The sequence below is a fragment of the Symphalangus syndactylus genome, chromosome X (genome assembly GCF_028878055.3).
Source record: "Symphalangus syndactylus isolate Jambi chromosome X, NHGRI_mSymSyn1-v2.1_pri, whole genome shotgun sequence".
NCBI classification, from domain to species: Eukaryota; Metazoa; Chordata; class Mammalia; order Primates; family Hylobatidae; genus Symphalangus; species Symphalangus syndactylus.
The window spans coordinates 156,476,715-156,497,952 of NC_072447.2; the positions used below are offsets into that span (position 1 = coordinate 156,476,715).

Here is a 21,238-nt window from a genome sequence, read left to right on the forward strand (position 1 = left end):
TTCTATCGCTCTGATGTTAACATTCAAAATCCTGCATGATCCAGCCCCTGTTGACCTCTCTGATGGCCCGGCCCCTTTGCCACTCTCCCCTAACCTCTCATTCAGCTCCTGCCACACAGGACTAAGCTCTTGCCAGACTGAGGGCCTTCACACATGCTCTTCTCCATCTGGAAAGCCTCCTTCCACTCTGCACCTTGCCCACTTGTTCAACCCTCGGTTCCCTGCGTCGGCGCTGCCTCCTTGGGGAAGACTTCCTTAACCCTCCCAAGGCTGAGCTGTTCCCCCATAGTACAGTCATGAGTCGCTCAACGACAGGGCTATGTTCTGAGAAATGTGTCACTGGGCGATTTATTTGTGCCAACATCAGAGAATGTTCCTACACCAATCTAGATGGTGTAGCCTACTACACACCTAGGCTATACGGTATATAGCCTATTGCTCCTGGGCTATAAAACTGTACAGCATGGTACTATACTGAATACTGTAGATCACTGGAACACAATGGTAAGTATTTGTATACCTAAACATAGAAAAGGTACAGTAAAAATACGGCATTCTAATCTTATGGGACCACCACTGTATGTGTGCTCTGTTGTCGGTTGAAACGTTGCTGTGCAGCACGTGACTGTAGAGGATTGTAGTGACTCCCACCTCCATACTTGTCCTTCTGAACACTTAAGTACTTGTATAATTATCTAAGATCTGTCTCTGCCACTAAACTCAAGCTCCATGAGGATAGGTACCAAATCTGTCTAGGTTACCCCATCCCTGCCTAACACAGGGCCTGAGGTACTATAGATACCTTACTTACTCAATTGTGGAATGAATCGATGGACTATAGCCTGATGTACTGCAAATCCTTCAGCATGGAGCAGGAATGGAACTTGGTGTTTAAACTAAACTATAATGGCCAGATGAAAAAGAGACTAAATGTGAAATAATTCCATCATTTAGAATTGAGTGTTGGTATAACAAACAGACCCATGAAATATGTAGCGTTTCACAAGGATATCAGTGAGGAAGTTGTTCAATATGTCATCCAAAGTCCCACTGCATAATGATACTTGCACACGCATGCTTATAGCAGCACAATTCACAATTACAAAAATATAGAACCAGCCCAAATGCCATCAATCAGAAAGTGAATAGAGAAATTGTGGCATATATATATATATATATATACAAAGGAATACTACTCAGCCATAAAAAGGAATGACTTAATGGCATTCACAGCAACCTGGATGGAACTAGAGACTATTATTCTAAGTGAAGTAACTCAGGAATGGAAAACCAAACACCGTATGTTCTCACTCATAAGTGGGAGCTAAGCTATGAGGATGCAAAGGCATCAAAATGATACAATGGACTTTGGGGACTTGAGGGAAAGGGTGGGAGGGGGTGAGGGATACAAGACTACAAATTGGGTTCAGTGTAAACTGCTTGGGTGATGGGTGCACCAAAATCTCAGAAATCACCACTAAAGAACTTACTCATGTCACCAAATACTACCTGTTCCCCTAAAACCTATAGAAATAAAAAATTAAGAAAATAAATAAAAATTTAAAAGAAAGGTCATCCCTACACTTTAAGTTATAAAATAATTCTACCATAAAAAAAAAAATACAACAACAACAAAGTCCTGTTGCGTACCTCTGAGAGGTGTTTTGTGGCTTGGACTAGCATACTGGCAGTGCAGATGCTGAAAGTGGTTGGCCTAACAGGACTTGCTGACAGATCAGGGATGATGAGAGAAAGAGCAGAATCAGGGCGGGCGCGGTGGCTCACGCCTGTAATCCCAGCACGGCTCACGCCTGTAATCCCAGCACTTTGGGAGGCTGAGGTGGGCGGATCACAAGATCAGGAGTTCGGGACCAGCCTGGCCAACATGGTGAAACCCCATCTCTACTAAAAATACAAAAAATTAGCCAGGCCCAGCTACTCAGGAGGTTGGGGCAGAAGAATTGCTTGAACCTGGGAGGCGGAGGTTGCAGTGAGCCAAGATTGCACCACTTCACTCCAGCCTGGGTGACGAGAATGAGATTCTGTATCAAAAAAAAAGAAAAAGCAGAATCAAGGATGACTCCTAGAATTTTGGACTGAGTAACTGGGTGGATGTTGATATTGTTTACTGAAATAGAGACAACATGAGGAATAGGTTTGAAGGGGGAAAAAAATCAAGACCGGGACTTGTTAAATTTGAGATACTTATGAGCAACTCAAGTAATTGCTGACGAGGCCATCAAATTTGGAGCTCAAGAGAGAGGTCTGAAATGCAGAAACAGAGTTGTAGCCATCAGCAGGCAGACATATCATCATTCAGAGTCATGAAAATGCAGAAATAACGGAAATGCCTCTTAATTAAATTAAGGCATAGACATACAACGAAATGTTATGTGGTTACTAAAAATGATGGTAGAAAAACATTATCCAGACGTTATCTTTATCTGTAGATGACAGATTTATGGACAATTTTTACTTTTCACCTTTGCATATTTTCTGAAAATTTTTTGTCCATTGAACATGTATTACTTTTATAATAAGAAAATGCAGGCTGGGCACAGTGGCTCATGACTGTAATCTCAGCACTTTGGGAGGCCAAGGCAGGAAGATCAATTGAGGCCAGCACTTTGAGGCCAGCCTGGGCAACACAGTGAAATCCCATTTCTGCAAAAAAATTTTTAAAAATTAGCCAGGCGTGGTGGCATGTGCCTGTAGTCTTAGCTATCTTGGAGGCTGAGGTAGGAGGAATACTTGAAACTGGAGGTGGAGGCTGTAGTGAGCTGTGACATCACTGCACTCCAGCCTGAGCAACAGAGCAAGAGCCTGTCTCAAAACAAAAACAAAAACAAAGAAAGAAAATGCAAGTAAGTTATTTTCATTTTAGGGAAAAGTGAAGATATACGTCTATTTTTATGGACATGGATATTTACAACATTTTGTTGAGGAAAGGCGGCAAGTTACAAAAGTACATATATGATCTCATTCATCTAAAACAATATGTGGGCCAGGCACAGAGGTGCACACTTGTAATCCCGGCACTTTGGGAGGCTCAGGCGGAAGGATCGTTTGAGCAAAGGAGTTTGAGACCAGTCTGGGCAACATGGCGAAACTCCGTCTCTACAAAAAAAATACAAAAATTAGCTGGGCATGGTAGCGGACACCTGTAGTCCCACCTACTTGGGAGGCTGAGTGGGAGGATCACTTGCACCCAAGAGGTCGAAGCTCTAGTGAGCTGTGATCGCACCACTGCATTCCAGCTTGGGCGACAGACCTTGTCTCAAAACAACAACATGTGTACATGCTTACAGGCAAATAAGAAAGACTCTAGAAGGATGTTTAAAATGCCAACAGCAGGCCCGGCGCGGTGCCTCATGCCTGTAATCCCAGCGCTTTGGGAGGCCGAGGTGGGCGGATCACAAGGTCAAGAGATGAAGACCATCCTGGCCAACATGGCGAAACTCTATCTCTACTAAAAATACAAAAATTAGCTGGACATGGTGGCGTGCGCCTGTAGTCCCAGCTACTCGGGAGGCTGAGGCAGGAGAATCGCTTGAACCAGGGAGGCAGAGGTTGCAGTGAGCTGAGATCGCACCACTGCACTCCAGCCTGGCGACAGAGTGAGACTCTGTCTCAAAACAAAATAAAATAAAATAAAATGCCAACAGCAAAAGTAACTTTTAGGCTATTATGCACCAACAAATTTATGTGATATCGAGAAGTGTTAAACAGTTTTAGTTGCATTCCACTTTGCATAATATACACAAAACACTAAACATGTTAATAAATGTTTGATATAGTAAGATGACCTAAGTTTAATTTTGACTCTTTTACTGTACCTGTGTTTTCCCCCACTAACTGACTAGTCAAGTGCTGATTGGTTTTTAAGAGATGGGGTCTTGCTCTGTTGCCCAGGCTGGCCTCAAACTCCTGGGCCTCCCAAGTAGGTGGAACTACAGGTGTGCATCACCATACCTGGCTTAAGGTCTGTTTTTATATTTGTAGCTACATGGTATAAAGTACAGAACAGGTGTTCTTAACCTTTTTCTGCCATGGACCCTTTTGGACTTCTGGACTCCTCCTCAGAAGAATGTTTCAAAATGTGTAAAATGCACAGAAATTAACAACATATTTCAAGAATTGGTGCTCAAATAATATGTGCTTCTTCAGTAAATCATTAAATAACCAGATCTAGCGATGGGTCGAATAATTACCCTAAGTTTGAAGCAGTGATGAACATACATATTTCGAAATATGTGTAACAACTATAATACAATATGAAAGTATCTTTGATGTCTAGTGGTGACAATCACTGCTATTCTAATACTACCATGGTCTGTTGCTTACAATTATCATTGAAGAAAATATGGATTTTTTTTTTTTTTTTGAGATGGAGTCTCGCTCTGTCGCCCAGGCTGGAGTGCAATGGCGTGATCTTGGTTCACTGCAACCTCTGCCTTCCGGGTTCAAGTGATTCTCCTGCCTCAGCCTCCAGAGTAGCTGGGATTACAGGCGCCCACCACCATGCCCGGCTGATTTTTGTATTTTTAGTAGAGACGGGATTTCACCATGTTGGTCAGGCTGGTCTCAAACTCCTGACCTCAGGTGATCTGCCTGCCTCAGCCTCTCAAAGTGCTGGGATTACAGGCATGAGCCACCACACCCGGCTGGATTTTTTTTTTTTAAAGACAGGGTCTTGCTATGTTGCCCAGGCTGGTCTCAAACTCCTGGGCTCAAGTGATCTGCCCTCCACGGCCTTCCAAAGCACCGGGATTACAGGCACGAGCCACCATGCCCGGCTAAAAATCTGGGTTTTCAGAGACATCAGTGAAAATAAAGAGTGAATGTTTTTCCCATCCAAGGTCACAGACCCCACTGAATTCTCAACCAAAGTTGGAGGCCTTGGTCTAGAAAGATACATATCAAATTTTTTTTTTTTTTTTTTTTTTTTGAGACGGAGTCTTGCTCTGTCGCCCAGGCTGGAGTGCAGTGGCGCAATCTCGGCTCACTGCAAGCTCCGCCTCCCGGGTTCACGCCATTCTCCTGCCTCAGCCTCTCCGAGTAGCTGGGACTACAGGCGCCCGCCACCACGCCCGGCTAATTTTTTTTTGTATTTTTAGTAGAGACGGGGTTTCACCGTGGTCTCGATCTCCTGACCTCGTGATCCGCCCGCCTCGGCCTCCCAAAGTGCTGGGATTACAAGCGTGAGCCACCGCGCCCGGCGATACATATCAAATATTAATAGCAGTTTTTTTTTTTTTGATAGTGGAATCGCCAGAGTGATTCTATTTTGTTTTATGATATTTTTGTAGAGACAGGGTCTCAATATGTTGCTTAGGCTGGTCTTGAACTACTGGGCTCAAAAGATCCTCCCACCTTGGCCTCCCAAAGTGCTGGGATTACAGGCGTGAGCCACGGCATGCCTGGCCTAATTTTTTATCTTTGTACCTATACACATTTTCAAAGTTTTCTACAATGATGTTTTACAATTAAAATTTATAAGAGCTTAATAAATACTATGTATTTGTTTGTCTTAAATAACCTGGAAGGATGACTAGGACATTTTATACAACTGATTACAGATGTTCAACCTTCTATAACTACTTAAGTGTTATGATGACTCTAATCATTCCCATGTTCTTACAAGCCAAGAAAAAAACTCACTAGAATTATTTATTCTGGAGTTAAAAAGAACAAAAAAACAAACTGTCACAACTGCAGACATTTGTCTATTTTTTTGCCAAGTGTAATTCCAAAAACAGCTGAAAATATTAGAACAAATTAGTACTTAATATGGACTAATACCTTCTGCTGTTTACAAAAACACAAAACCCAGAAGCACACGGAAACTTGTATTTTAAAAATAAGTTATTGTGTGTAGAAAGACTTAAAATACAACTTATCAAAGTAATGCCAAAACTTACATACCACCAGACAAGGGGCTTTAATGCTTTTTTTATTTTTATTTTTTTGAGACAGAGTCTCACTCTGTTGCCTAGACTAGAGTGCAGTGGCTCGATCTCTGCTCACTGCAACCTCCACCTCCTGGGTTCAAGCAATTCTCCTGCCTCAGCCTCCCGAGTAGCTGGGATTACAGAAGCGTGCCACCACGCCTGGCTAATTTTTGTATTTTTAGTAGAGATGGGGTTTCACTATATTGGCTAGGCTGGTCTTGAACTCCTAACCTCAAGTGATCCACCCGCCTTGGCCTTCTAAAGTGCTAGGAATATAGGCGTGAGCCACCACACCCGGCCGAAAATGCTTTAATGTTTTAAAAGATGAGTCATACATAGAAAGTAAGCACATGCTCGAAAGTGCTCAAGTTCAAGTTCTAGCAGCAATGTGGAATGCTGCAAAAGAGACAGGGACACGGAGAAATGTGCATATCTCAGAAGCGTACTTTGCTTTCTTTCAAATCTAAAAATAAAACCTTTGGACTGCCCTATTAATAAATCTAGAAAATGGATGCTTTTTTTGTGGAAAGCTTTCTCAAACATGGAAATAAAAATATCTTCTTCTCGGCTAACAGGACTAAAGGATGTAAACATAAACCAGATGCCAATCCTTGTTTCTCTACAATCCCCTTCTCCCTCATGGCTCTGGACAGGCTTCTATTGTAAAACTATTTCTATGGCACAAGGAGACATATCAAATGAATGAACATTGGTCTGCACGGAGCAACACAGACCAGGTTCAAAAGTCAAATGTTGAGTGAAAAGAGTAAGTTGTAGGATGTTCCATATAGTAGGATATCATCCAGTAAATTTGCAAATCACTTTATTCCATGTTGTCATGTGTAATACAATAAAAACCTTGCATGGGGAGTATCTCGGTGACCTTTAGGGGACAGGCTACCTTGGGGAAGCAGGGCAGACAGAGAGTGCAACCACAGGGCTGGGAATTCAGCTGAATCTGTCCTATTTGGGTTCCATAGTAAGAGGGCTGACAGGAATACGACCAACTGCTAACATTTCCTAAGTCTGGGTGAAAAGTACCCAAATAGCTACTACTTGAGCTGAGCGTAGAGGCCAGGAAGGAAGAGGGTGGGGGAAGACTACGGGAAGACAGGACCTCAGAATGACGCCAGGAATGGTGGAAGAGCTGACAGCATGGAGGAAGAGCTGGGAACAGGGCTTAGGGCCCACCTCCTGAGCCTAGGCTTGGGGAGTTACAGCAGTGCTGTCCACAGGGGCTCATCAGAGTGGACCTGGTACTTGACAAGACAGGAGTCAGCTTGCTCACACACTGCTTCCTTTACCATCAAAGTCTTATGTAAAAATAAAAAATAAAAAATCAGTAAAACTAAGCAGCGCACTTTGTACCATAGCTGACTCCCATTCCATGCAAGCTCCTGACCTTCTCACAGCCCGGCACTTTCGTGCATTAGTCAATGAACTGTGCTGGAGAAGATGATGCCTGTTCCCATGAGTCTCTCAGGTCTCCTGGGACAGAAGTGAAGGGAAAGAAGGTTCCATGAAGAGACCTGGAGTGGAGTGGGAGCCCCAGGGGCTCAGTGGATAGGGTGGGGTGGAAAAGGACAGCATAGATGGGCAGAGCACCTCACGCTGCTTTCTGGGGCCCAGGGAACATCTAAGAGTGTGATGGGACCTGGAAAGAAAGCTGAGCCTGGCCGGGCGCGGGGGCTCTCGCCTGTAATCCCAGCACTTTGGGAGGCCGAGGCAGGTGGATCACCTGAGGTCAGGAGTTCGAGACCAGCCTCACCAACATGGTGAAACTCCGTCTCTACTAAAAATACAAAAATTAACCGGGCATGGTGGCGGGTGCCTGTAATCCCAGCTACTTGGGAGGCTAAGGCAGGAGAATCGCTTGAACCCTGGAGGTCGGGGTTGCAGTGAGCCGAGATCGTGCCATTGCACTCCAGCCTGGGTGACAGAGTGAGACTCCGTCTCAAAAAAAAAAAAAAAAAAAAAAAAAAAAGAAAAAGAAAAATGCTCCTCTCCACGTCCTGGCTGGTTGTTCATGCCTCATCTTCACACACTGGACTCTCTGAACGGGCCTGAGAGATTCTCTCCTGTCAGAGCCTCTACACATACTGGTCCTTCCAAAAGACTTATGCATCTCTCCCCACTGATGCTTTGTCCTTGACCTAGCTAATGTTTCCTTATTGTTCGGGTCTTAGATGCCATTTTTCAAAGAAGTCTCCTCCCTGACCTACCTCCCAATTCTTGGTAGGATCTCCTCTGATTTTTATTTGCTCCCTTAGTGGCTGGAACTTCTCTCCATCACAGAAGTTGGCCTCTGTAAAGTCATAGCCCATTTGCCTGTCTGTACCTCCCATTAGACCAGAAGATTGCTGAGGGTAGGATAGCTTCCAGCAGCTAGCACAGTAACTGACACATAATAAATGCTCAACTAGTACAGCTTAAAAAAGTACTGCTATATAAAGAGTTCAACAGTCACAGAACAACGAAGCAACCACAGCCTGTTCCTGAATACTTCTAGGATACCTCTTATGCATATTACAGCACGAAAGAGGCAGAAGGTCCAGCAGCAGAGGGAGATTCTCCAACCCCGCGTACCAAGGAACTACCACAACCTAGAATGGTCCCAAAATAAAAATGCTCCACTTTCTTCAAGGTTCACAAACAAGAACTGGCTGAAGTTCCCCTTGTCAAGTAAAAAGGTCCTTCCTTCACATGCCCTACTCAGATGAGGTCACTTTTGATGAAATGGAAGTTTCCAAAGTTTTGCTTTCTAGTGCTAACTGCTAAAAACTTCTTCCTAGCCTAACAGCTCTGTGATCTCTACAAATAGTATTGCAGTGATAAATTTGTATGCTTATCTACTCATACGCAACTTTTTCTTTAATAGTCTGCAATTAAAAGGCTACTCTTGTCAGGCTCCATGGCCCATGGTTGTAATCTCAGCACTTTGGGAGGCCAAGGCAGGAGGATTACTCAAGCCCAAGGAGTTGAAGACCAGCCTGGGCAACACAGTGAAACCCCGTGTCTACCAAAAATAAAAATAAAAAATTTAGCCAGGCATGGTGGCACATCCCTGTAGTCCCAGCTACAAGAGAGCCTGAGGTGGGAGGATCACATGAGCCCTGCAGTTCAAGGCTGCAGTAAGCTATGATCATGCTGTTGCACTCCAGCCTGGGTAATGGAGTGGGATCCCGTCTCTAAAAATAAATTAAAAAAAAATAAGTAAAAAATTTAAAAACTGGTTAAATTGTGGTACATCCATAATAGACTATTTAAACCCAACCCTTAAAAAGAATGATACGGTTCTGTATGAACTGATTCTAAATAATCTACAGGATACATTAAAATAAACAAATATGCACAATATTTTATGGTACGTGGAAAAACACAACGCCCACATACCCTTGTGTATTTATACACACATGTAAAATAGATACACAAACCTAAACACACAAAAATATGTCCAATAGAGACAAAGAGTAGAATAGTAGTTGCCAGAGGTTGGGGTGGGGGGAAGGGGAGAAGTGGGAGTTAGTGTTTAATAGGTATGAAATTTCAGTTTTGCAAGACGAAAGGTTGTAGAGATGGATGGTAGTAATGGCTGTACAACAATGTGAATGTACTCAGTGCCACTGAACTGTACAGTCAAGATGATTAAAACTGTAAATTGTTATAGATATAGATGTAGACATAGATGTAGATATAGATATAGATATATAGATATAGATTTTTTTGAGACGGAGTCTCGCTCTGTCACCCAGGCTGGAGTGCAGTGGGGGGATCTCGGCTCACTGCAAGCTCCGCCTCCCGGTTTCATGCCATTCTCCTGCCTCAGCCTCTCCCAAGTTGCTGGGACTACAGGCGCCCGCCACTACGCCCGGTTAATTTTTTGTATTTTTAGTAGAGACGGGGTTTCACCGTGTTCGCCAGGATGGTCTCGATCTCCTGACCTCGTGATCCGCCCGCCTCAGCCTCCCAAAGTGCTGGGACTACAAGCGTGAGCCACCGCGACCGGCCTGTTACATATATTTTATAATAAAAATTTAATACACGGGTACACACACGCTTTTTTTTGAGATGGAGTCTCATTCTGTCACCAGGCTGGAGTGCAGTGGCACGATCTCAGTTCACTGCAACCTCTGCCTCCCAGGTTCAAGCGATTCTCCTCCCTCAGCCTTCCAAGCAGCTGGTACTACAGGCGCCCACCACTGTGCCCCGCTAATTTTTTGTATTTTTAGTAGAGATGGGGTTTTACCATGTTGGCCAAGATGGTCTTGATCTCTTGACCTCATGATCCACCCATCTCCGCCTCCCAAAGTGCTAGGATTACAGGTGTGAGCCACCGTGCCCGGCCACTTTTTTTTTTTTTTTTTTTTTTTTTTTAAAGAAACTGGTAATAGCGGCTGCCTCCAGGGAAAGAAATGAATGTTTGGGGCAGGGTAGCACAGAGACTTTACAATATAACTCTTTTTTTTTTTTTTTTTGAGACGGAGTTCCGCTCTTGTCGCCCAGGCTGGAGTGCAATGGCATGATCTTGGCTCACTGCAACCTCTGCCTCCCGGGTTCAGGTGATTCTCCTGCCTCAGACTCCCAAGTAGCTGGGACTACAGGCGCGCGCCACCATGCCTGGCTAATTTTTGTATTTTTAGTGGAGACAGGGTTTCACCATGTTGGCCAGGCTAGTCTCGAATTCCTGACCTCAAGTGATCCACCCGCCTCAGCCTCCCAAACTGCTGGGATTACAGGCGTGAGCCACCATGCCCAGCCCCATATAACTTTTTTCTATTATTATTTTTTTTTGAGACAGAGTCTTGCTCTGTCACCCAGGCTGGAGTGCAATGGCACAATCTTGGCTCACTGCAACCTCTGCCTCCTGGGTTCAAACGATTCTTCTGCCTCAGCCTCCCGAGTAGCTGGATTACAGGTGCATACCACCACGCCCGGCTAATTTTTGTATTTTTAGTAGAAATGACGTTTCGTCATGTTGGCTAGGCTGGTCTCGAACTCCTGACCTCAGGTGATCTACCCACCTCGGCCTCCCAAAGTACTGGGATTACAGGCATGAGCCACTGTGCCTAGCCCCGTATAACTTTTTATACCACCTTTTTAATTCCGTATTGTCCATCTAACTATTCAAAAAATCATTTAAAAAACCCCAGCCTTATACAAGAAGTCTTTTCCTTAATCGTGTCATTTATTCTATCCCTCTTCCTTTAAGTAAAAAATACTTTCAATCAAAATCAGAATTCGACTTCAGCTTTGAAGGTATTTACTAGATTCAAATAATTCAATTTACAAAAATTACACTTGCTACCCTAAGAATATATTCACTAAAAGCCTTTTCTTTTTTTTTTTTTTTTTTTTAAAGAGACAGTGTCTTACTCTAAAGAACGAGGCTGCCTAGGCTGGAGTACAGCAGTACAGTGGTGTGATGATGGCTCACTGTAGCCTAAAACTCCTGGGCGCATGGGAGCCTCTCACCTCATCCTCCCGAGGAGCTGGGACTAGAGGCATGAGCCACCACGCCCAGCCCCTCTCTTTATTTTTATCAGGTGTTACAGAAAAGCTTCAAAATCATCATAGAATTATCCTTTTTGTTTTTTTTGTTTTTTTTTTTTTTTTTGAGACGGAGTCTCGCTCTGTCGCCCAGGCTGGAGTGCAGTGGCGCAATCTCGGCTCACTGCAAGCTCCGCCTCCCGGGTTCACGCCATTCTCCTGCCTCAGCCTCTCCGAGTAGCTGGGACTACAGGCGCCCACCACCACGCCCGGCTAATTTTTTTGTATTTTTAGTAGAGACGGGGTTTCACCATGGTCTCGATCTCCTGACCTCGTGATCCGCCCGCCTCGGCCTCCCAAAGTGCTGGGATTACAAGCGTGAGCCACCGCGCCCGGCCAGAATTATCATTTTTACCAGTACAAAGCTTTTATTGCATCCCAACCAAGCTAAGATGAATACAGAATTGTTTCAACAGAAAAAAGTTACCATTATCATAATTCAAGACAAAAATCAGCCCGCAATTACATGAGTTGGAAAACAAACTACTCTTATGTCACAGTCTACCCTAAAGCTCCAACTTATGTCAGAATTTAAAACACACACACATATACAAAACCCTGAGGATTCCTCCTCATTTATGTAAAACCTACTTTTGTGATGATCTGCTATTTTCTTGAGTCTTCTGGAATAAACACTGTAGCCCCACCCCCGGATAAGGAGAAGATACCACTTCTAGGGTTTAGCACTGCCCCTGGCTTGAAGCAGATGCTCAAATATTTGTTGGGTGAATGAATGATTGTCTGCTGACAGGGCTGCCATCAAGCCTCATAAAGAAAAAATTCAGAAAAAAGCAACTTTATAGAGAAAATAGGAAAAAGTTTAAGAGATATTTTGCTCTCTTGAAGAAATCAGCATTTGTTAAAGGTGAAGACTGGATTGACTGGTTCACCAAGTGGCTTAGACACAACTGACTAAGTGGGCTATACCTTATCCCACCCCAAAGTTAAAATTTTTTTTTTAATCACAGGAAAAACACAGGGCAACTTAACTATAAAATTATTTTTATTTATTTATTTTTGAGACAGAGCCTCACTCTATCACCCAGGCAGGAGTGCAGTGGCATTATCTTGGCTCACCAAAACTTCTGCCTCCTGGGTTCAAGCGATTCTCCTGCCTCAGTCACCCCAGTAGCTGAGATTACAGGCGCCCGCCACCACGCCTGGCTAATTTTTCTATTTTTAGTAGAGACGGGATTTCACCATCTTGGCCAGGATGGTCTTGAACTCTTGACCTCAGGTGATCCACCCACCTCAGTCTCCCAAAGTGCTGGGATTACAGGCATGAGCCACCGCATCTGGCCCTTTGGTATGTATCAAATACATATGTATGAATATAATACATCATCAGGTTTTTTAGGAAGAAAATATAGATGACTATTGATCTGTTGTTAAGAATAGGAAAGGATTTCCTGGCGGGGCGTGGTGGCTCATGCCTGTAATCCCAGCACTTTGGGAGGCAAAGGCGGGCGGATCACAAGGTCAGGAGATCGAGACCAGCCTGGCTAACATGGTGAAACCCCGTCTCTACTAAAAATACAAAAAAATTAGCCGGGTGTAGTGGCGGACGCCTGTAGTCCCAGCTACTCAGGAGGCTGAGGCAGGAGAATGGAATGAACTCGGGAGGCGGAGTTGCAGTGAGCCAAGATCGCGCCACTGCACTCCAGCCTGGGCAACAGAGCGAGACTCTGTCTCAAAAAAAGAAAAAACAAAACAAAACAAAAAAAACTCCTCCTGTTAATTACAACACAAAAAGTACACAGTTTAGTCTTAGAAGACTTAGAAGGATCTACATTAAGCTATTAACAGCGGTTATTCTGGGTAGTGGGAGCAGAGACTAAGCGGGGAGCTTTCATTTTTTTACCTGATACTTTTTTTTTTTTTTTTTTTTTTTGAGATAGAGTCTCACTCTGTCACCCAGGCAGGAGTGCAGTGGTGTGATCTTGGCTCACTGCAACCTCCGCCTCCCAGGTTCAAGTGATTCTCCTGCCTCAGCCTTCCGAGTAGCTGGGACTACACGCTCGAGCCACCACAGCCAGCTAATTTTTGTATTTTTAATAGAGACGGGGTTTCGCCATGTTAGCCAGGCTGGTCTCGAACTCCTGACTTCAGGTGATCCACCCGCCTAGGCCTCCCAAAGCGCTGGGATTACAGGCATGAGCCACCTTGCCCAGCGCTACCTGATAAATTTTTAAGTGGTTTGATTTTTCTATAAATCCATGTACTATTTTAGTAATTCTTTAAAAAGTAAAAGAAGAAAAATAGGTATCAAGCATTTATCTACTAAAGACAGGTACTGTCCTTTGAGAATTCCCTCAAAAGTTATTTGAAGCTCAAATGGCTACATCTTTCCCATTCATAAGTAATAAGATATTTTTTAAATCTCCTCTTTCTAAATTTCTTTTTAAAAGTTTATTTTCAATTAGCTTCCTCAGGTTGAACTCTGTACATTTCTTAGGAGAAACTGTATGGTGTCAACACTGCCTGTTTTATAACATCCATTCGTAATCTGAGAAAAAGACTCGTCGTAAAAACCCAAACCACGCTCCAGGCCGAACATCTTCCAGAAGAAACCCATTCACTGCCCATATTACATTTAGTCCACACAATTTCTGAGACAAAGCACAAAGCACTAGCCATACAACTCCCACCAGCATAAATACGTGGAGTACAAAGAATGTCCTGTCAGCTGGGCCCAGAGCACACCCCGCAGCAGTAAAAGAGAATGACAATTTGAGTCACAGGATCAGGAGCAGAATCAAATTTGGGACTTGAGGCAGTGTGATGCTCTTCTGCTCTTTGCTTCCTTCCACACCTTCTATTCTCCTTCAGCCAAACCTTGCCCTCACATAATCCCTAAGCAGGCTATTTCTTATGGATGTCTACAACAGCTTCACACTGAGGTGTCAGAAACCACTAGAGAAACACAACAAAGTACGACTTAGGGTCTCAGTTGGAATCACAATGGCCGCATATGTGAAAATTCACATTTTTGCTTAGGGGAAAAAAATGGGAAAATTCGACTGGAACATTCTGCTTTACTACACAGAAGTTCTGAAATCCACATGTCAAAACATCAAATGCAGAGTGACCACTAATCAAAAAGACAAAACAAAACAACAACAACAACAACAAAAAACAGCTTGAGATGTCGAGCTTGAAGGTTGAGAAATTAAGGAACCATTCATTTTTACAAAACTAAAGTCCACACAATGGTGCCAAGTAGTTCAAATTGCAGCTGATACAGCACCTGAGTGTCCGACCTAGAATGACTTGGGCCCCCAGCTCTTTACAAAGTACTCATCCTCCTCTAGAGTCCCAAGAACCAGATGTATATCTGGGTACTCTCTTCAGTTACCATGGGAGGAGTGTAGCAAGCACATGACATTAGCCATGGCCCCCGGTGTTCTGAGACAGCTTTCAGGAGGATGTCCTTCTAGGGAACCAGCCATATACCAGTTCCCGTATCTGAAAATGCATTACCACTGCTCACTAATGTTGACCACTAAGCCATTTACCCCAAACCGAAGCAAACACATGCTGAAGACCGCTAAGGCAACAGCAGCAGCGCAAAAGGGCTCAGTGCAAGCGCTCTCAGCTCAGCTGACCTGCTTCAAGGTGAACTGAAGTTGCAGATCACCAGTTCCGGCTCTAATCTGACACCCGCCCCCAGATCACGCTGTGGCGACCAAGTAACCCTACACACACTGACCTTTCAGGGCTCAGGGAAGTGACTTTTTTTTATTATATGGCACAGTTTGGCACAGTTATGTCTTTAGTCTTTGGGGTACTTTTATACTGTCCAAGAGTAGTATATTTTTTTCCTCTTTTCCTTTTTTTTTTTTTTTAAAAAAAAAAAAACAGATGGCCAAACCAGGACATATACTAAAAAAAAAAAAAGGAAGGTTACTTACCTGAGCCCTAACATCCCAGCTACCATGGAATCCTGTTGGAGCTGGTCTACAGAAGCAAGGTGTATTCTGGGGAGTCACATGTCACATCAAAGCAGGAACTGGTGAGTCTGTATTTTTATGGAGCCTAAAACAAAGAAAATTGTAAGTTGAAAGCCCCCATTGAGCTGCACGACCTTTTTCCCAGGGCTATTTGGGACATTTTGAAGATAAACACATAGACAAAGTACTATGCTATTTCCCAGCTTACCTAGCTAGAAACAAAGGATAAGCTGCAAATTACTGGCACGTAACACACAGTGCTAAAATAAAGGAAAGATTCATGCTTGTTAGAATCAACACTATCACAAGTCTTGTCACCTCTAGGGGACACTTCCACACTACAAAAGCATACCATGAGTGGTGATTTCTGGCAAGTATTTCTTCTATCACGTCACACAGAAATTCTCAGGGAAGAATACATGTTTAAGAGAATAGGCAACATCAAAATACCATCCCTGAAAGAACACATGGAACCTAGAGGCAGTCTCCCTTCTTTTTCAAGCAGCTGAATGAAGTTGCAATGAGCTGCTGTAACAACATCACGTAAAGGGGCTTTAATCCTGAGAGAAAAAATCAGCACCAAGGGAAACCAAGTGCTCTGGGAGACCCAACGCCATCATCCAAAACATGCAAGTCTATTTCAGGGCAATCAGTTTTAAGCCTCTCAGATCAGTCAATCTCGATGTTCAACAAACTCAGTTATTAGTTTGAAAGTTTCTCTTTTTCTTTTGAGCACATGTTCAAAAAAGGACTTTTCTCAGTACCCTTTTTGTCATTAAGATAACCATCATTTCCTAGTTAAAGCCTAAACTGCCCCATATTAATTAGCTAATTTCTGATACTATGCTGGCCCAAGAGTAGCACTTTTATAAGCTAAAAACAAAAGCTCAGAGCATACAACTTAGAGACTATTCACACAATTACTCATGTAATCAAACCCAGAAGAAGGGCAACACCAACCAAGTCTTTTACTGGTCTGTTGCTGCTCTATAGCTACCAGGATGGTACCTAAAATTATCTTTTGAGGTTCAGTGAGGCCTCATAATTCCCTTAAACAGTCAAGTCATAGAATACTTTGAAATCCCAGAAGTCAAGTTCATAGTACTACTCGGCTAGCTATATAATAAAAACCAAACTGGTATCCTGGCTAGGAGGCCCTGGAAAAGTCACAACTTCTCAAGGACACAAGTTTTTTTTGTTTGTAAACTGATGGTGCTGGACTAAGAATCCTTCTAGTTCTTAAAGTTTAAGATAATTAACTTAAGATTTCATGTCAAAAAGAAAAGAGCCAGAGGCTGGGCGCGTGGCTCACGCCTGTAATCCCTGCACTTTGGGAGGCTGAAGCGGGTGGATCACGAGGTCAGGAGTTCAAGACCAGCCTGGCCAAGATGCTGAAACCCCATCTCGACTTAAAAAAAAAAAAAGATTAGCTGGGCGTGGTGGCAGGTGCCTGTAATCCCAGCTACTTGGGAGGCTGAGGCAGAGAACTGCTTGAGCCCAGGAGGCAGAGGTTGCAGTGAGCTGAGATCGTGCCACTGCACTCCAGCATGGGTGACAGAGCAAGACTGTCTCAAAAAAAAGAAAAAAAAAAAAAGAAAGAAAGAAAAGAGTCAGAAAATAAGAGCAGTTTGTGAAATCTAAAAAAAAAAAAGTTAATATATATACATAAAACACCCCTAGCTCTTAGGCAAGGAAGACAAGTGCATCCTTACTAAGGCTTGGTCCTGTCAACTTCAGAGGCAATAATGAGAGCCCAGACTACAGTGTCTACAGTAACTGCAAAACAGCCACACAGCACAGCGGGGACACATTCACATGCCAGCAGACCCAGCATACATGTACTTGAAGAAGTTATAAGACTCAGGCTTTATTCTCTAACAAAATGGTCATTCCCCCTTTGATGTGGGAGTGGGGATGCCCTGCCGACCCCCCAATTCCGGCTCCCACTCAGTTATCCCACATACCATACATACCATCAAAGTATTTAAGCAATGGCATGCAAACCAAACTTTCGACAGGAGAAGGTTTCTTGCAAGAGAAAGGCAGAAGAGAACAGGTAAAAGCAGAAGAGCACAACTTCTACTTAAGTCCAAAGAAGAGGGACCTGTTCACATCTTGTCCTACCCGGAATGATGCACACGCACAGGGGCTTGCCGGGACAGCAGTAGTTTCACTGGAAAGCGCTGGTATGGAGGCACCGAGGACAAGGTCCTTCCATCGCAGCGGTGATAATGCTCTACCCAAGAAAAAAAGATTGCGTCTGCCAGCCACGCAAGACTGGTCTGCAAGGATGTCACCACAGCAGAGGGCAGGGAAAACAAGCAGGTGTCCTGCCACACTCTTTGGGACTGGCCAGTCTAGGAGTGTGCTTTACCCCACGCACTGAAAACACTGGTTACTAGAAATATCAAACATTTCCTGTGATTCTCTCCTCCTCCAAGATAACTCGGGCAGCTTGAGAACAAGCTGCTCTTAGCTAATTAAAAGATTTCTGCTGATATTAACCTTTATAAAAGATTTCAGGTTCCAGGACACGTCATTTATCATGCAGAGTCCCAAGCAGGTACATTAGCAGTGGAAACCAGGCTCCAATAAGGAACTAACAATTTTATCTCTGTTGTTCTTTATTTTAGGTTAAAGAAATGAACTTCTCGTTCCATCTCCACATGGGAGGAATGTTCTGGAGGGGGTAACAGCCTATTAAACTCATCTAGCCAGTTTTTTTTTTTTTTTTTTTCATACTCCACAGCTTGCCTCCCTACCCCACTAGACTAGATTGCACAGAGGCAGGGCAGGCACAGGAAACGACTCTGGTTGGAAATTACAAACATATACACACAGAATGCAAGCACCATAACCCTTTGAATACACAGTGGTTTGTGCCTTGCCCCAGACCTACCTAAGGATTTAAACAGCACAGAAGTCGGAGTTTGGCTGACTGCATGACACTCTTCTATCAATCGGGTAAAACAAAGACCCAGTACTCTAAGCTTAAAGCATTCCACGCAAAATTTTAGTAACAGGCAATAGGAAGGTGTGATAGGCCAGTGCTAACAAGAAAGCCACAGATGGGTTTCTTTGAGCTGTTAGGACACTGGAAAGGGCTGGTATGGAAGCCCAATGGAGCCATTAAGACAATGGAAAAGGAGGTACCCCTCCACCAGGCACTTTGCAGAGAAAACTATACTCTGGAAGCTGCCTGCACTGTTGAAAGGGCTAGACGTATGATAAACAGCTAACCGGAGGGGCACCCGAGGAGACAAACTGCCAACTATGAAGAAGAAAGCAGAGACCTCAACTTGTCACGTCTCAAGCTCAGATGTACAAACTTTGGGATCGTCAAGTGAGGCTCGTGTGTCTGCCTGGAGATATGACTGTATTCCAGTGATCAGCCACCTAGCTGACCTGCCACGAATGGGTGACCTGTGGTGACTTACTTTAATCAACTGTAGTACTTCTAGATTGATTGGGTGATTTAAGGTTCTGACATATTCAGGTAAGAAAATAAAAGCAAGTGTTTCCTAGACTTCCTCACTGGGATTTGAAATAGAAATCCTGAAAAGCCCATAAATAAGCCTATTTCCCTAAATCTTTGGTGGAAATTCCCAAAAGATTAAAAAATCCAGACCCTGTCTTATTATAGGGGCCCAGCAGATTTCAAAAGACTCAAGAGGTCAGCTTAATCTGGTTATTAACTGAAATTGCTGAGATACTGATGAACATTCCAGCCACGGAACCCAAAATTCTCTAGAGTAACAATTACCTATTAGTGCAATGTTACTACCGAGGCCGTATATGCTTCATTTTTACAGTATAACAAAATGCCTAAAACTTATGAGAGTCCTACAACGTCTAAGCCACTCAGTATCACATCCAAGTAGGTAAGGTTCCTGGATCACCAACCAACCCCTGAATTCGATCCTGTTATCTCACAGTCTGGGGTACTGATCCCGCACAGCAGAGACACAACGTGTGAAAGGCTCGGCAGAGCCCATTCCTGTTCCTGGAAAAATAACCAGAAGCACACATCTGCCTGACCATGAGTCAGGAATATCAATTTTGTGGTGGAGCCCATTTCTGCTGTGACCAACCCACACCCGAACACACTCACAACAGAAGCAACCGCCACAGAGCAATTCCAGACTGAGCTTTTTCCCCCTCGGGGTCCATACTTAGCAATGGCATAAACCGTCTCCCCTGCGAGAGCAATCCTTTTAAACTCTTCATAATGACCTTAAGTCTTTAGTGCAAAACCACAGAAACGTTGCCACTGCCATATAAAAGTCATCTGAGTTTCAGTTTGGGTGATTCGGTCATGACCAAACTGAACAGAGAATAACCTTTCAGGCACAATGAACAGGAGCCACAGCGTCGCGATGAACTTGCCCCATCTGGTACCGGTGATCCCGAGCGCTCCAGGGCGATGAGAGCCCGTTACCTACTATGTCCCACTCCACTTATGTAACTGGAAGATCGCCGGCGAAGGGGAGGGTAGGATGGGAGGGTGCTCACATTCCGAGGCCACAGCACTCCAAAGAACCTCTGAGCACCCTGGGGACACGCTCGCACCTTAGAGCCTCAGGCGCGGAAGAGCCTCGGGTGCTGCTGGACGCACAGTCCCCTACCCACGGCTCCTGATGGGAACTATAACCACCTCTTTATGATGAGTTGTGGGACCCAGAACACAATGTCTACTCCCTTTTGCGGATAATAATCCCCACCTACTTGTTCCTGCTAGATGGGGAAAGGAGCCGGTGGACCTACTCGTTCGCGGGGGGTAGCGGGGGCCAGAAATTCACGGAATGGGCGAGAAGGAGGGGGAGGCAAAGCCCAGAGATGGGGGTGAGAGCTCAGGAGCCCTTGTGGCGCACTCTCCCGACGGGAGGCGAAGTGCGCACGCGCGTCGGTGGGGGGGCCGAGTAACGGGAGAGGGGGCGCGCGAGGGAGGGAGAGGGGAGAGCGCGATCCAGGGAGAGGCCGGGGCCGCGGGCGCGCGACGGCGCCGCGGCCCTAAGCCCCGAGAAGGGCAGGAGCGCGCGCAGCCCCGACAGGCGAAGCCCCGGCGACAGGGGCGCCCGCGGGGCCGGGGGCCGGGATGCGCGCCGAGGGCGGGAGGAAGAGAGGCGTCAGGCGAAGGCGGCTCCAGGGAGGCCGCGCCGAGGACGGTCACCCGCGAGCACGGGTGACGGGCCGAGGGGAGAGTCGCCACCGGCGGCGGCGGGAGGGGGAGGGTAGAGAGGAGGGACGCCATCCGCCAGCCGTGTCGTCCGACCCCGCGGGCCCCTCCCGCGCCACGTCCCGCCCCTGACCCCCGCCCCCCGGCAAGGGTCCCCGCCCGCGGCCACGGCGGTCCCACTCACAGTCTCTCCTCCTCGCCTCCTCCTCCTCCTCCGCTCGGCGCGGCGGCGGCGGCGGCGGCCATTTTCCGGACGGCTTTTACCACAGCCCTCTCTCCGAGAGGAGGGAGCGCGCGCGCCGCCGACGCCGGGACCCCGCACGGCCGACGTCGCGCCCCGCCCTCTTGGCCGGCCCGCACGCTGCTGCACCTGCGCGCCCGCGCCCCGCCCCCGGCGCCGCTGCGAGCCCGACCGTTATTGGCTGTGATGGCCGGGCTGGGACGGGGGTGGGGAGTTTCTCAGCGGCGATGCAGTCAATTGGCGGGATTTCCCGTCCATTTCGGCCAGGGAAAAGGGGGCGGACCCCTCCAGCTGTTGATTGGCTGCTTTCGGCCGTCGTTTGGAGAAAAGAGGCGGCTTGGGCGCGGAGGGGCTGGTTTAGTGGGCGGAATTT

At 45.5% G+C, this 21,238-nt stretch overlaps 1 protein-coding gene across 6 annotated transcripts in view; it reads right to left on the minus strand.

Annotated features, from left to right (window-relative positions):
* Positions 1-20,984, minus strand: part of MECP2 (methyl-CpG binding protein 2) — a 75,907-nt gene extending 54,923 nt beyond the window's left edge. For 3 of the 6 annotated variants that reach the window (XM_063635120.1, XM_063635117.1, XM_063635114.1), the window contains exon 1: positions 15,410-15,533. Coding sequence is in view for 2 of the 6 variants with exons in the window: in XM_055266946.2 (XP_055122921.1) it covers positions 20,809-20,870 (62 nt within the window). In the remaining 4 variants the exon portion in view is untranslated. Of the gene's footprint in view, positions 1-15,409; positions 15,534-20,808 lie in introns of those variants that run through there. The other 3 variants (XM_063635113.1, XM_055266946.2, XM_063635119.1) reach the window with 3 other exon arrangements.
* Positions 20,985-21,238: the final 254 nt, after the last annotated feature.